This window comes from Trichechus manatus, unplaced genomic scaffold, assembly GCF_000243295.1.
Source record: "Trichechus manatus latirostris isolate Lorelei unplaced genomic scaffold, TriManLat1.0 scaffold00010, whole genome shotgun sequence".
Taxonomy (NCBI): Eukaryota; Metazoa; Chordata; class Mammalia; order Sirenia; family Trichechidae; genus Trichechus; species Trichechus manatus.
This window is the reverse complement of record NW_004443946.1, coordinates 27573202-27586899: the sequence shown is the minus strand read 5'-3', so window position 1 is coordinate 27586899 and position 13698 is coordinate 27573202. Positions and strand designations below refer to the sequence as shown.

General features: G+C 39.0%; 1 protein-coding gene across 1 annotated transcript in view; it reads right to left on the bottom strand.

The window, feature by feature from the left end:
* YLPM1 (YLP motif containing 1) overlaps positions 1-13698 on the bottom strand; it is an 85861-nt gene that overhangs the window by 33161 nt on the left and 39002 nt on the right. The window contains exons 5-6 of the mRNA XM_004371043.3: positions 4660-6786; positions 1909-2032 (exon numbers count right to left, since the gene is read on the bottom strand). Of these exons, the coding sequence (XP_004371100.1) occupies positions 1909-2032; positions 4660-6786 (2251 nt within the window). The remainder of the gene's footprint in view (positions 1-1908; positions 2033-4659; positions 6787-13698) is intronic.

The following is a 13698-nucleotide window of genomic DNA, read 5'->3' as shown; positions in this document are numbered from 1 at the left end:
CACGTTCACACAATCGCAAGTAACTCCACATGCAGGAAGAGTGGAGCGTAAGGCTGTCGAGTAGCAAGTGATGGTAAACAGAGGTGAGGGCAGCTCATGAAGAACATAAAAGGCCATGCAAAAGAGTCTAGAAGGGGCAGAGAGTTTATGTTAATGAGGGAGGAACAACTCAGAAAAGGAGGGTGAGAATGGTTGCACAACTCAAAGAATGTAATCAATGTCACTAAATTGTACATGTAGAAACTGTTGGTGTGTGTTTTCTTGTGTATATTCAGAACAACAACAAAATAAATAAAATTTAGGAAAAAAAGAGAGTCTAGATTTTATGCTGAAAGCAATGGGGAAATACTGAAGGAATTTAAAGCCAGAGAGCAACATGGTGACGTTTATGTTTTTTAAAACGTCCACTTGGGCCAGAAATCACATCGGTGCTGCCTAGATGGTCGGGCTGATACTGACTACAAAAGGCATGAGAAAACTTTTTGGTGTAATGGAAATTTCTTTATCTTTCAGTTTACATTTGTAAAAACTCAAACTGTAGTCTTAAAATGGGCGTATGTTATTGCATGTAAACTATATCTCAAGAAAGATGATTCAAAGAATAAAATAATCACTCTGGGAGCAGAGTGGAAAATGGATCAGAGGGGAATGAGATGGAGAGAGGTGAATTAGGACATTTCTGAAATGATCTAGGCAAGAATAGATGAAGACTAGAAGTGAGGTTGTGGGGAAGAAGAGGATAGACTTCTTGTTAGGTGCCCTCCAGTCGACTTCGACTCATAGTGACCCCATGTGACATAGCAGAATTGCCCCATAGGGTTTTCTTGCCTGTAATCTTTACAGAAGCGTATTGCCAGGACTTTCACTCAAGGAGCTGCTGGGTGGGTTTGAACTGTCAGTCCTTCTATTAGCAGCCAAGCACTTAATTGTTGTGCCACCAGGGCTCCTTGAGGTTAGAATAGTTGAGCAACATTACAAAGGTAGTAACATCAATCAACAGAATAGCTGATATGGATATGGAGGAGTAAGATAGAGGAAAGAGGTAAGGCTGACTCTCAGATTTACAGTTTAGATGACTAGGTGACGGTGAGGAGGAAGAGAAAGAATGAATTTAATTGGGGGTGTGTGTGATAATGAGCTCCATTTTGCACATGCTGAGTTTGAAGGTGACACCTCCACAGAGAGAAACCTTGTAGGCAGATGCATGTATAAGTTAGGAGATATGATCTGGGGAGTCAGCAACAACAGGGTGGTTGTTATCAACAACTATGTATGAATGTTATATGTTAGGCCAGGATGGAAGAGAACACTGAGTAGTGCAAACAGATAATCTGATGAAATGGTTTAAGAGTGTTTTTCCTCTCTCATTTTGCTGTTATAACGTTATTTGCATAAGATTTTTAAAGCCTATCACAGCTTAAGGGTAAAACAACAAACAAACAAAAACAAAGGCAGAACCTAGTCATACAACTCTTTAACATAAACCATCCCGCATTATTACTGCCTGAACTTGGGGAGTGAGGTTGGATCCTGCCTGAAGAGGTGGGAGCGCTAGGAGGCGCACATAAATAACACCTGGAAGCCCTTAGACTGCCTAGCTGGGAAACAGGAAGATTTGGACATAAAAGAGTATTAGGAAATTTCTACAATTATGTGAACATGAAGCCATGTAGTTCAGGTGCGCTTGGTGTATTCATCAAAACCTGGGGAAAATGAGCATTTCTGCCATTCTTTTGGGCATGTTTATAAGATCTTCAAATATCTATTAACATAAGCTTTCTCTCGTTTTCAAAATTTACATTTTTTTAATAGAATAATTCTGTACTTATTGTAATACAAAAAAACCAAACAGCATACAAACACATGAACTAGAAACCATTCATGGCCTGAGCACACATTTTCCCATACCGGATACATCCCAGGTCTTGAAGCTGTATTCTGCAATCTCGATGATTCCTGGGGTGGTGGATGGTCAGGCATCTGTGGCTCAGACCCAAAGTCTTTCATCTTTTGAAGCTGTTCTTTCTGTTCCCTGTAAACAAATAAAACAAAATTCCCATTGCATATAGGCACTGCTACTCCGTTCCTACATGACTACGATTAACACTAAAGGAGAAAAAAAGACCTAAAAACCTTGTCCTAAAACCCTCTATAGTGCCCAGAGAGTACCCCTAGAGAAACCTTCTCTTGCCATTATGTAGCTAACTGATCAGTCCTAAGACCTATAGAGAACTATAAATTATTGAACATCTCCAAGGACGGATTCTACAACCTGCCTCAGTAGTCCATTTTAGTATCTCATCTACTTGGTCATGGTTTTCTCTCATCTAACCAAAAGGTCTCTTGTTTGTTTCTTTCTATGTTCAATACTCCTTATACCAGAGGCTGCAAAATGGTGGCTTACCGGTCAAATATGACCTAGAGAGGTTTTTTCATTTGGCCTTCACATCAGTTTTTTAAATTTGAATTTGTTGCTGTTGTTTATAAAGCAAAAAATTTCATCTCTAAATGCAAATTTTTAAAGAGATTTGATAACACTGGGCCTAATTCCCACACGCCAACAATTAGGTGGAGTGCAGTGGCTGCCCACTTTAGGTGAAGCAGTTTGCCACACTCCATACCACACTCGACTGACAACACCTGGCCCACTTTCACTCATTTTTGTTACTTGTCTGGTTTATGTGGGCATTTTAGTTTATAAGTCCTGCTGTAGATGGTAAGAACAATTGTCAGTATATACTGTTAAAAAAACAACACTGCATATTCCTAAAGAGTAATTAAGTAAACCCTTCAGGGTTGGTTTTTTTTTTTTTTTAATCTCTGGTCAAATTTTCCTTACAATGCCTAACCTTAAAACATGTAACATTTACTGCAACCTCTTCAGACCTTTTACAACTTTCTCCCTACATTCTGTAAAGTGTAGAACCCAAATGGACAAAAAAATAAGGGTGAGGTATATCAGAAGATTATTTTCTGCCTCATCTAAATCATATTCCTTATGATATTCCTTATGACTGTACACTGAAAGCATAGGCTACTTGTATTCAACTATGACCACTCTTATTCAGCACTTCCTATATTTTGTTTAATTGTGTTTCTGTTGCCTAGAAGAGCTTTTTAAAAAAGTGATGAAGGGAAGCATCTTTTATCTAGCATTTTTATGCAAAGCAATAATGGATGAAAATGATGTTTTAAAAAGAAAGGGACAGAAATCCTGGCAGTTTAGCAATATAATCAGCTTAGTGCTCTCCATAAACAACACAGATTTTAGAAATGGACAGAACTGGGTTCAAATCCTGGGTCTGTCCCTTAATAACCAAGTGAACTTAACCTCTCTAAGCCTTAGTGTCCTCCCTTGTAAAGTGGAGATAATACTACTTATCATTGCAGGCCTTTGAGATACAAGGATTTGAGATAGGAGGATTGAGATAACATATGCTAAATGATTAGCACAGCACACAGCAGGTGTTCAATTAAAAATACCTATAGTATAAAAGTGAATAGTGTAGTAGCTGACTATTCTATGGCATGCTTTCCACATCTTCTTCATGAGGAATCCAGAAAAAAATACACCTCTCAGGGCAAACCCTCTATAGACCCTGGAGATAGGTTTTGCTGCCTAAGGTACTTGGTCTTTCATCTTTACCTTAAGCTATTTTTTTATCATCATAGTTTTCTAATCCTAAAGTTTCAATTATAATTTCAATTTGTATAATTCACAAATGCAGGTCAGAATTGACAAATGAAAGAAACACAGTACACTGAAACCTATCAAAATCTAACTGTTAATTTATTTTCTCAAAACACTACTAATTCCTAAGAAACTGCTACAAGAAACCCACTCTGTCACTGACTCCTAACTTCCTATCCTTAGGACGTAGTCAATTTAAGTGAGGTATTAAACGAGTTAATATACACAAAGCACTTTGGTACAGTTCCTGGCACACAGTAAGTACACAATAAATGTTAGCTTTTGTTGTTATTGCTACAACACAGGAAGCATTATGTAGATACCTATACATAGTTACTTGACTGTAAGGAAAGAAATCCAAATTCTATTCTCTAGCTCACAAAGAAAATATTTGATTATGTAGAAACAAGCAACATCCTCAAGCAGATATCTACTTCAAGTCATAATGAAAGGTAAAACATCCCAAAAAGAAAGTATCAATGGTTAGAAGAATCTGAGGACACTCCCAAGTAAAAGCATTCTTAGCTTCCAGAGAAAACCATAAATCCTTGACAGCACTCTTCAAAATTATATCAAAGACTAGTGAACATGAAGTCTGTCAGATCTAATACCAAAGAACAAACGGACTGCTGGGAAAAATGGAGGCCACATATGAGCCCTGTGAAATCCAGAGCACTGGGAAGTTCAACACTTCAAACATGCACAGACATGGCAGGTCAGCAACACAGCTGCAAAAGCCAAGAAGGGCTATCAATTTTCACATTTTGGGGCGTAAGTTTATAATTAACACAGTTCCTAAATACCTATCTGAATTCTAAAACAATACTGAATGACCTGAAATATAAATTAAAACTATGTGATAAGAACTTCAAGTAAAACGATTCCACTCAAATATATCACATCACTTTAAAAAGAACAGTGTGAACGTGGTTTTGACTAAAAGAAATTATCTTAAGTAGTCAACTTACCGAAGCATTTTCAGTTCTTGTGCAGCCTTCAAAATGATTTCGTGCTGCCTCTGACTGAGAACCATTACCCCTCCAAGGCCTTGGTCAGAATCTAAGTTTGCATCTGACCCCATCATTTCAGAGGAATGATGTGAGGAGGGCATATGTTCCGCCATGGGGGAATGTCTATCCACATCAGATGGGTACCATCTGTCTGACAACCGTTCTCTTTCCCAGTCCATTCTGTCAGGAACATAATCTCGCTTTTCCCGCCATGTATCTCCTCTTTCTGGATACTCTCGAATCCTCAACTCACCCCTATCACGGAAATCTCGATCATAACCATGGTCTCGATTTCTTTCTTCTCTCCATCTATCATCCCGATATCTATCCAAAGGTGGAAGAGGTGGGAGGTTTGGTAAAGATGGAATAGGTGGAATATCCCGTTCATGAAACTGTGATTCTTGTTCATCCAGTGGTCTCCCATAATCTCTGTCCCATTCATTATCCAAATTTCTATCATACATATCCATGGGTCTTCCAATCCGATCCACATCTCTGTCCAAGTCCCTGTCCATTTCCCTATTGTAGTCCTCATCCATATCCTGATCCCTTTCCCAATCATCCCACCAAGGGCCTCGCCTCTCTCCATCATGAGACCGAGGTGGTGGTGCTGAAAATCTGTCCTCTCTGTTATATTGATCTATTGTATCATCCTGATACTCATGTTCACTCTCTCTCCAGTATCTATCTCTATCCCAATCATCAAGTCTTTCTCGTTCCATCGGAGCATTTCTACCATCTAATGGGAATTCCTCATGCCCTCTCTCTTCTCCATGGTTCCATGGAGCCCTAGGAGGCTCATCTCGGTGATATGGATACATTTTTTCCCCACCATCTCCTGGTTCTGGTCTGTATGGACCTCTATCACGACCAAAATCTGGTCTTCCCAGCCCCCTTTCCCGACTGCCAGGCCCTCGAGGTGGTCCCCTTTCCCGGCTCCCAGCTCTTCGGGGTGGTATTCTCTCCCTACTCCCAGCCCTTCGAGGGGGTCCTCTCTCCTGACTGCTAGCCCCCCTTGGTGGTCCCCTTTCTCGGCTGCCAGCTCTACCCCTCTCCTGGCTGCCTTGTAAACCACCTGGCACTTTCTCCCGACTGCTTCCTGGCCTCACTAACCCTCTGTCCCGGCTGCCTTCTCCTCTGCTCATCTTCTCTCGACTGTCTTCTCTTCTACCCATCATCTTATCATGAATATCTTCTTGCTTGACCAACCCTGGGCCCCGGCTGATTGCCTGGCCTCGACCTCTGTTTACCAGTCCTTTATCCCGTGTGTCTTCCATTCTGCTTTGCCCAGGACCTCTGTAAGATGAACTGCTGCCACGACTGCCTTCTAACCTGTTATCTCTGTTATCTGGCCGAGGCAGCCCTTTATCTTGGTTGTTTTCTGAATGGGACAGAACAATACCCATGGATTTAAAATCATTATCTGTAGTTAATGACGACGATGTTGCTACTGCTGCTCCTCCTCCCTCTATCCCCCCTGCTGTTGAAGGAAAAGTAGATTGAGAAGGTACAGGTTTATTTGCAAGGGGTACAGGCTGAGTAACAGCTTGGGCTTTGTCCATTTGGGCCTCCATACATTGAGAATTCTGGTCCCAGTTAGAAGGCTCTATGGGCCCTTCCGAGACTTCACTTTTAGGTGGCTCTTGTTGAGAGTCGCTTAGATTCTCATTTGACTGAGCCACCTTGGCATCCTTTACATCTGCAGTAATGGAAAATGCAGCAGATTGCATTTTAAAATTCTTCTGCTGGTTACTATTGGTATCTGCTAATGGTTCTTTGTTTCCTGAAAGAGGTTCTGCTTGTGACTTAGGAGGCTGCTGCTGATGTTGCTGTCCAAAAGCTGGTTTGGAGCCTTGCCACTGTGGTCCACTCTGTCGAGGACTTAGGGATGTATTGGGGGTAATATAAAACTGAGATGCTGGCCCCCGGGGAATCATTCCCCATTTGCTTTTAGTGCCCTCTGTTGGGTGACCTTCATATCTGGGTCTTGGCCCATCGGGGCGATTTCCTTCAAAACGAGGCCCTTTGGGTCTCGGTCCTTCACACCTTGACCCTAAATCCTCAAATCTTCGAGGACCATCAAATCTACAAGTAAAACAAAAGATATTACTCAAGACAGTAAAGCAGGAAAAAAATATTCTCCACGTACGAAAATTTAAGGCAGTCTTGCCTTAGAATCTGTTTACAACAATGACTCTTTCAGTCATTAACAAATCCGAGCCACCCGTATCTTAAAACCAGTATACTAAAGTAGCAGTGCTCAGAAGGTCTTAGGACAGGCTTTGGAAATCACGTCAGTATTATCTAATTCAGTTGGACACATACTGTGCAGCAAGTCACTGATAAACGGAATTGTTTAAAAGCAATTATATTTGGAAACAGAGTGGTGATGGTTGCACAACATGAGGAATGTAAAAAATGCCACTGAAATGTACACATAAAAATGGTTGAAATGGCAAATGTTTTGTTATACACATTTCACCACCAAAAAAGAAAACAATTATAAGTATTGTGTCTTGGTAGACAGAAAAGCCTACTCATTTTAAACAGAAAAAAAAAAAAAAAAAAAAATTCCATGGCTAACTCTGAGAGTACTTTTAGAATTAAAATATACCTAAAAACTAAATATGAAACAATTAATAAGAAAATAAAAGATGATTATAAATATTGTTAGAGCTGGCATTAAGATTTTGAGTAACCGACAAAAGTTTAAAAAACAGCAGCGCATTGTAAAAGTGTGCTTTGACTTTTTAAAAAGTCTGGATAGAGATGTTTTTGCTGTGGACTCACTCATTCACTCAGTAAATATTTAGTGCACACACTCCATCTGTCAGGCACCACACTATGTCCAAGAGAAATACACATAAAATATCATCTGTGCTCTGAAAGAATTTATAATCCAGCAGAAAAGGAACCTAAGTATAAATAACTGTAAAAGGTGTCATGATTAAGTCTATCTGTGTACAATAAGGGCAACAGAGGAGAGAATACTCAATTCTACTAGGGTGAGGGCGGTGTTGTCCAAAAATAGAAGATGCTTATATTAAGTCTTGAAAGACAAACTCTCTGAGATCACGCCAACGGACTGTGCTGAAAATGAGGGTAGTAAGCTGTAAAGGATCTCATACCGAGGAAGCATGAGAAACACGTACCAGTACAGCATGTTTGAAAGTACAAATAGTTTGGCATAGCTCAAGCAAAGGGGAGACAGAGTAGGAAAAGCTGGGAAAGAGGAAGGAGTGGAAAAACAGCACACCAAAAGATAAGGTAAAGAGGCAGGTAAGGGTCAATCCCCAGAAGACTTTGTCTGCCTTGTGTGACAGAGAGTGCTGGTGGCCTTCCAATATCCACTCCCCCTTTTTCGATAGTAATAGAGCTCTCTTATTTTTAGCTGGACATAATGCTGCCCAAACTTAAGACTCCACTTCCTCTCTTGCAGCTAGGTGTAGCCAAGTTCTGGCCAATGGGCTGAAATGAAATGATTTATACAACCTTCTGGGTGGTACCCTTAAAGAGAAGGGCACATTTTCCTCTTCACCATTTCCTTTTTCATGCTGCCTACAATTTTGACATGGTAGTGAAGCATTTTGGACTACCTGGCTAAGGGCTCCATACTAGGGATGGTGAAACAACAAATCAGAATCTGGATTCTAGATCTTGTGGAGCCATTATGTAAGTCCTGAGAAAAAAATAAACTTCTAACTTGTTAAAGCCATGTAACTTTGGATCTCTGTTACAACAGTTAAATTAATTCAGCTGGTTAAGGAGTTCGGAATTATCTTATAAACACTGAGAGCCACTGGATTTGGTCTGATTTTTAAGATTGTTCTGGCAGAAAAGTAATGGATAGAGAGGAGGACAAAGTTTAAAGATGACTTCTACCGTTTGGGTGAGTGAAGATGATGCCTGGCCTAAGGCAGTGACTAATATGAGGATGTAGAGGAGGGGATAAAAGAAAGAGATGTGAAGAAGGCAGAACTGATAGGATTTGGGAGTAGGTGGGATTAAAATGATAACGGAAAGGGAAAATGTAGAATGCAAGGTTTCTGGCTTAGATGACTGAGTAGACAATGATACCTTTCATGAGGAACAGAAGGGTTTTTGTTTCATTTGTTTGGGAAATCAGTGAAGAGTAATAAATTCCACTTCAGTATATTTTTTCTTCTCATCCCTGTGACTTTAGGCTTTGCTGGTCTTGAAGTCTTAGTTCCAAAGGGAGGGGTACTTCTACCAGGGGACACAACAATGATTCTAGTGGACTGGAAGTTGAGACTGCCATCTGGCCATTGTGGGTTCTGAATCAACAGGCAAAGAAGGGGCTTCCTGCACCGGCTGAGGGTGATTGATTCTGGCTTTCAAGGGGAAACTGGGTTACTTCTACACTATGGGTAAGAAAGGGTCTATCTGGAATGCAGGAGATCCTCTAGTACACCTCTTAGTACTTCCATGCTTTGTGATTAAAGTCAATGGAAAACTACAATAACCTAATTCAGGCTGGACTTCTAATAGCCCAGACCCTTCAAGAATTTAGATCACTCCACCAGGCAAGGAACTATGACCAGCTGTGATGTTTGCTGAGGGCAAAGGGAATATGGAATGGAAAATGGAAAAAGGTAGTTATAAATACCAGTCACTAGCCAGTGATCAACTGTAGAAATAAGGACTATAACAGTTAAAGAGTACATCTACTCCTCACTTATCAACATGGTTAGGTTCCGAAGGCCAGGCTGTTATGCAAAAATTAGCGTTATGCGAAAATGGAGGATGATCACATCAGATCACAAAATGGAGAATGACTACATTATTACAAACTGCCAAATTATAGCATTACATAACTGCCAAACCACTGAGAATTATGGCCCAGCCAAACTGACACACAACCTTAACCATGACAGCCAGCGTGACTCTTACCTTGCACCCTGGCATTCGTTACTGCCAGTCATACGTTGTTGATGGGCAAAATAGTTGGACAGCAGATTTTTTACTATTGTTGTAAATGTGAAATGTCAGATAATGAGACAGTCAGTAAGTGAGGAGTAGGTGTATTTCTTCCTTAATTTGATATCTATGCATTTTAATACATACACACATACATACATATTAAACAAATATTTAACTTTGGTTAATTTGTTTTCTTTCCTATCATCTAACATAAAATGTGCTAATAATAATAACTTAATATCCCAGCATTTAAGTTACAGAATATCAAAGAAAGAGTGTGAATCAACTAGGAGAAGAATAATGATTCTATCCCAAAGAAAAAAAACGGACTTTGTACCCTCTTTTGAGGAAAGAGGGTGTTTTTGGTTGCCCGGGGATAACTGTATCATGTTAGTTGCAAAAATCTCCCTTGTAGCCCACCTTAATTAGGAACATATAAGAAAAGGAATTCTGGGAAATGTAGTTCAGCCTAGTCAACTTGCCACATTACAAAGCTATCACAAGAAATTTAAAAATACATAAACCCACACAACACAGATGAGTTATAGGATTTGGAAATAGGTTATAGGTTACCAGCTGATGAACATATTTTCTTTAACTTGGAAGACAAAAAACGAGTATGAGCAGTAACTTATGGAGCAAGAAGAAGAGTAGTTTAAGAGTACTGGTTACAGAGAGGATACAATCAAAATACGGCTGGACAGAAAGGTTCAGGATTCTCACATACCAGGGATGCTGGGGAAGGACAGGAATAAGACTTGGGAATGAAAAAATATAAATTAAAAGTCTATATTCACAGCTATCAACCAGCCTCCCCCTAGGGTGACTATCTCTAAGTTCTTGTATTTGTGGGTCTTCTACCATTAGCAGTCAGCTGTCTAACCTACCACTTAAAAGCAAAGTCTGACAGTTGACAAGTCCTTCACACATATACAGAGCTCCCAAACAGCTAGTCAGTGTCTCCCACTCTTAACTAAAAGTGGACCCCAAGGATCACTAGATATTTGAGGAATGTCTCCAAAATGAAAAGGAGAGATCAAAGATAAACAGGACATGGATCTGGAAAAAACAGAGATAATGAAAAATCAGAACAGAACTTAAAAAAAAAAAAAAAACTCAGATGGGTATCCTCAGAGGTATTCTTAAAGATATTGTACTCCTAAATTAAGAACCAAACCCACTGCCATCAAGTCGACTACAACCCATAGCAACCCTATAGGACAAAGTAGAACTGCCCCACAGGGTTTCCAAGGAGCAGCTGGAGGATTCAAACTGCCGACATTTTGGTTAGTAGACCAGCTCTTAACCACTATGCCACCAGGGCTCCAAATCAAGAACAATTTGCTATATATAAAAGAGAACCAGAACCAGAAGAACTATAGAAAAAATAAATTAAGTTCTCAAAAAAACCAAAACCAAAAAAAAAAAAAAACCTGCAATAAAAGGATTAGAAATTACAGTATCTTAGAAAGTACAACAAGGTAAAAGAAAAAAATAAGACACAAAGATAACCTATCCACCAGGTCCAAAATCCTACTAAAGAGGAGTTCCAGAAAGAGGAGAAAAAATTAGTGAAGAAATTTCATTTCTGACAAAGAAATTTCCAGAGTTAAGAGAGACTCCAATCTCCTGAAAGGGCCCAGCACATTGAATATCCAGTACAATTAATAAAACTAAAAACAAAAGAAAAAAAAAACAAAACCATGACACATTACTGTGAAATTTCAAGTACCAAGGATAAAAAGATTCTAAAAGTTTCAGGCATTGGGGGAGACAGATCACACAAAAGGAGAAAAAATAAGAACAGCACAACAGCTATACTAGGTGACAGAAGAAAATAGAACAATGATCCTAAAACCTGGAGAAAAAAATACATTCAATTTCAAATTCTATATCCAAATTATTAATCAAGCATGAGGTTGGAATAAAGACATTTTCAGATATGTGAAGGACTCAGAAAATTTACTTCCCATCCACACTTTCTTTGTAAGTTACTTGAACATGCTCTTCCGGAAAAGGAGGCAATAAACAGGAAGATATGAGATTCAATAAACAGTGAATCCAATCTAGGAGGATATTTAAGGGAAAAGCCATAGTGACAGTCACACTGCAGATTTTGAAAGCAAACAACTAGCCAACCAGCCTAGGCAAAAGCAAGAGGATATGGGACTTCAGGAGAGAGATCCCCCAGGAGAAAAAAAAACAACAGTGCTTTCAGGGGTGAAGGATAGAGGATTATTTTAAAGAAGAAAGACAACTGGGAATTCTAGAAAAAGATATTACACAAACGAAAATGTAATCAGAGTACACTACTTGGCTCTACAATGAATGACATTTATAAAATAATATAAACATTGTTTACTGATTTATCTAAAAACAGTGCTATAAACACATTGGACAGATGGGGTCGGAGAAGTGGGGAGTAGTGTAAGAATTAAATCTTCATCTAGCTGAACAGGAAGTAATTATATAATAATTAAAATGCATAAGTCAAGAAAGAGCACCATAAGCATATGATATAAAGGTAACTACCAAAAGAAATAGCTAAAAAGTTAAAAGACGTCACTGGTAAACAAATCTAGTGTGGCTTGGACAGTGGATGACTATTTTTCCTGATTTTTTTTTTTTTAACTATGTGTAGGTATCACTTTGATAAAAGTGACAAATGTATTTCTTTAAAGGGCACAGAGAGAGAATAAGGCCTAACCCAAAGGGCTTCTTCTTCTGAGACTACAAGAAAGAAGATGAGAACAGATACATACAGTGTTGAAAAATAAAGGTAAGAGCTGGAAGGGAGGGGTTTTACTGGGCCAGATAATCTTGATTTTCTCTGTGAAGCAGGAAGCTGAATTAAAAACACAAAACCAAATAAAAATGTTTGCTGAGATAAAGAAAGCAGCACTAGGGTAGACAACCTAGGCAAAGTGGTGAAGATTTAACAGGTATCGTGGACAAAGGAAAAAGGAGTTGACAAGGGCCTTGCCAAAGTACACCCTGCAATGCTAAGGATGGAGACCACATACTTACAGAGAGAAAAAAATAACACTGTTTCAGGGCTTGTGAGGGTTTGGACCCTTTTCTTGAAGTTACATTTATAAATTCAAAGTGCCGGGAACAATAATATCTTAGATCATTAACGTTATATAAAATCACCTGCTCTGTAGTCAATTCAGCAATTATTCATTCATACAAGTGATAAGAGAAACCTTATCAACATGTTATCTAGTATTATAATCAAATTCTGGATGTGAGTGAGCTGCCTTCCTAACTAGACTGTGAATACCTTGAGAATTTTACCCATGACTTGACATTTGGGCTTAAGCAACATTTACTGAACACCTACCTAATTGTTAGGTACTGTGTTAGTGCTGGAAACAGCGTGATACCTAACTCAAGAAGTTTACAGTCCATAGGAAGATTGAGATAAGTAAATAAACAATAAGAACAGAGTTTGATAAATATGGGACATGTGTGTTTTGCTCACGTAGTATTCCCATTGTCTGACTCACTGAAGGATCTCAACACATATTTATTGAAGTGTCATTCCTGGTCAGGAAAAATAGGAATCAGCCAAGCAAAAAATGGGAGAAAGGGTATTCTGGACAAAGAGAAGAGCATGTGTAAAGACCAGAGGAAAGGACAAAGAAACAAGAGGCACTCAAAGGTGTGCAGGTAAGAAAGAGAACAGGGTGGAAGAGTTGATAAAGGTAATGAACTCATTACCGCAGAGCCTTGTGCCTGCACACATGCTACGCAGTTTCCATGAAAAAGTAGGGTGTGCTTTGCTTTCAGACTGAATTGATGTTCAACAGCCAAGGGCCATCATTTTATTTATTCTTTAGGGGCCAGAAAATGTTAAACCATTGAAATATACTTTCAACACTACATATAATATGGCAATTTATCAATACTGCACTTTCTAATTTTCAAAGTTCAAGGATGTTACAAAATGCTAGGCTATCAAAACCTTTTTCATTTATAAAAGCAAAGAACTTGTAGGCCTCTAGAATAAGTAAATATAAATCAATAAATATTAATAAATAATATATTAAGAAT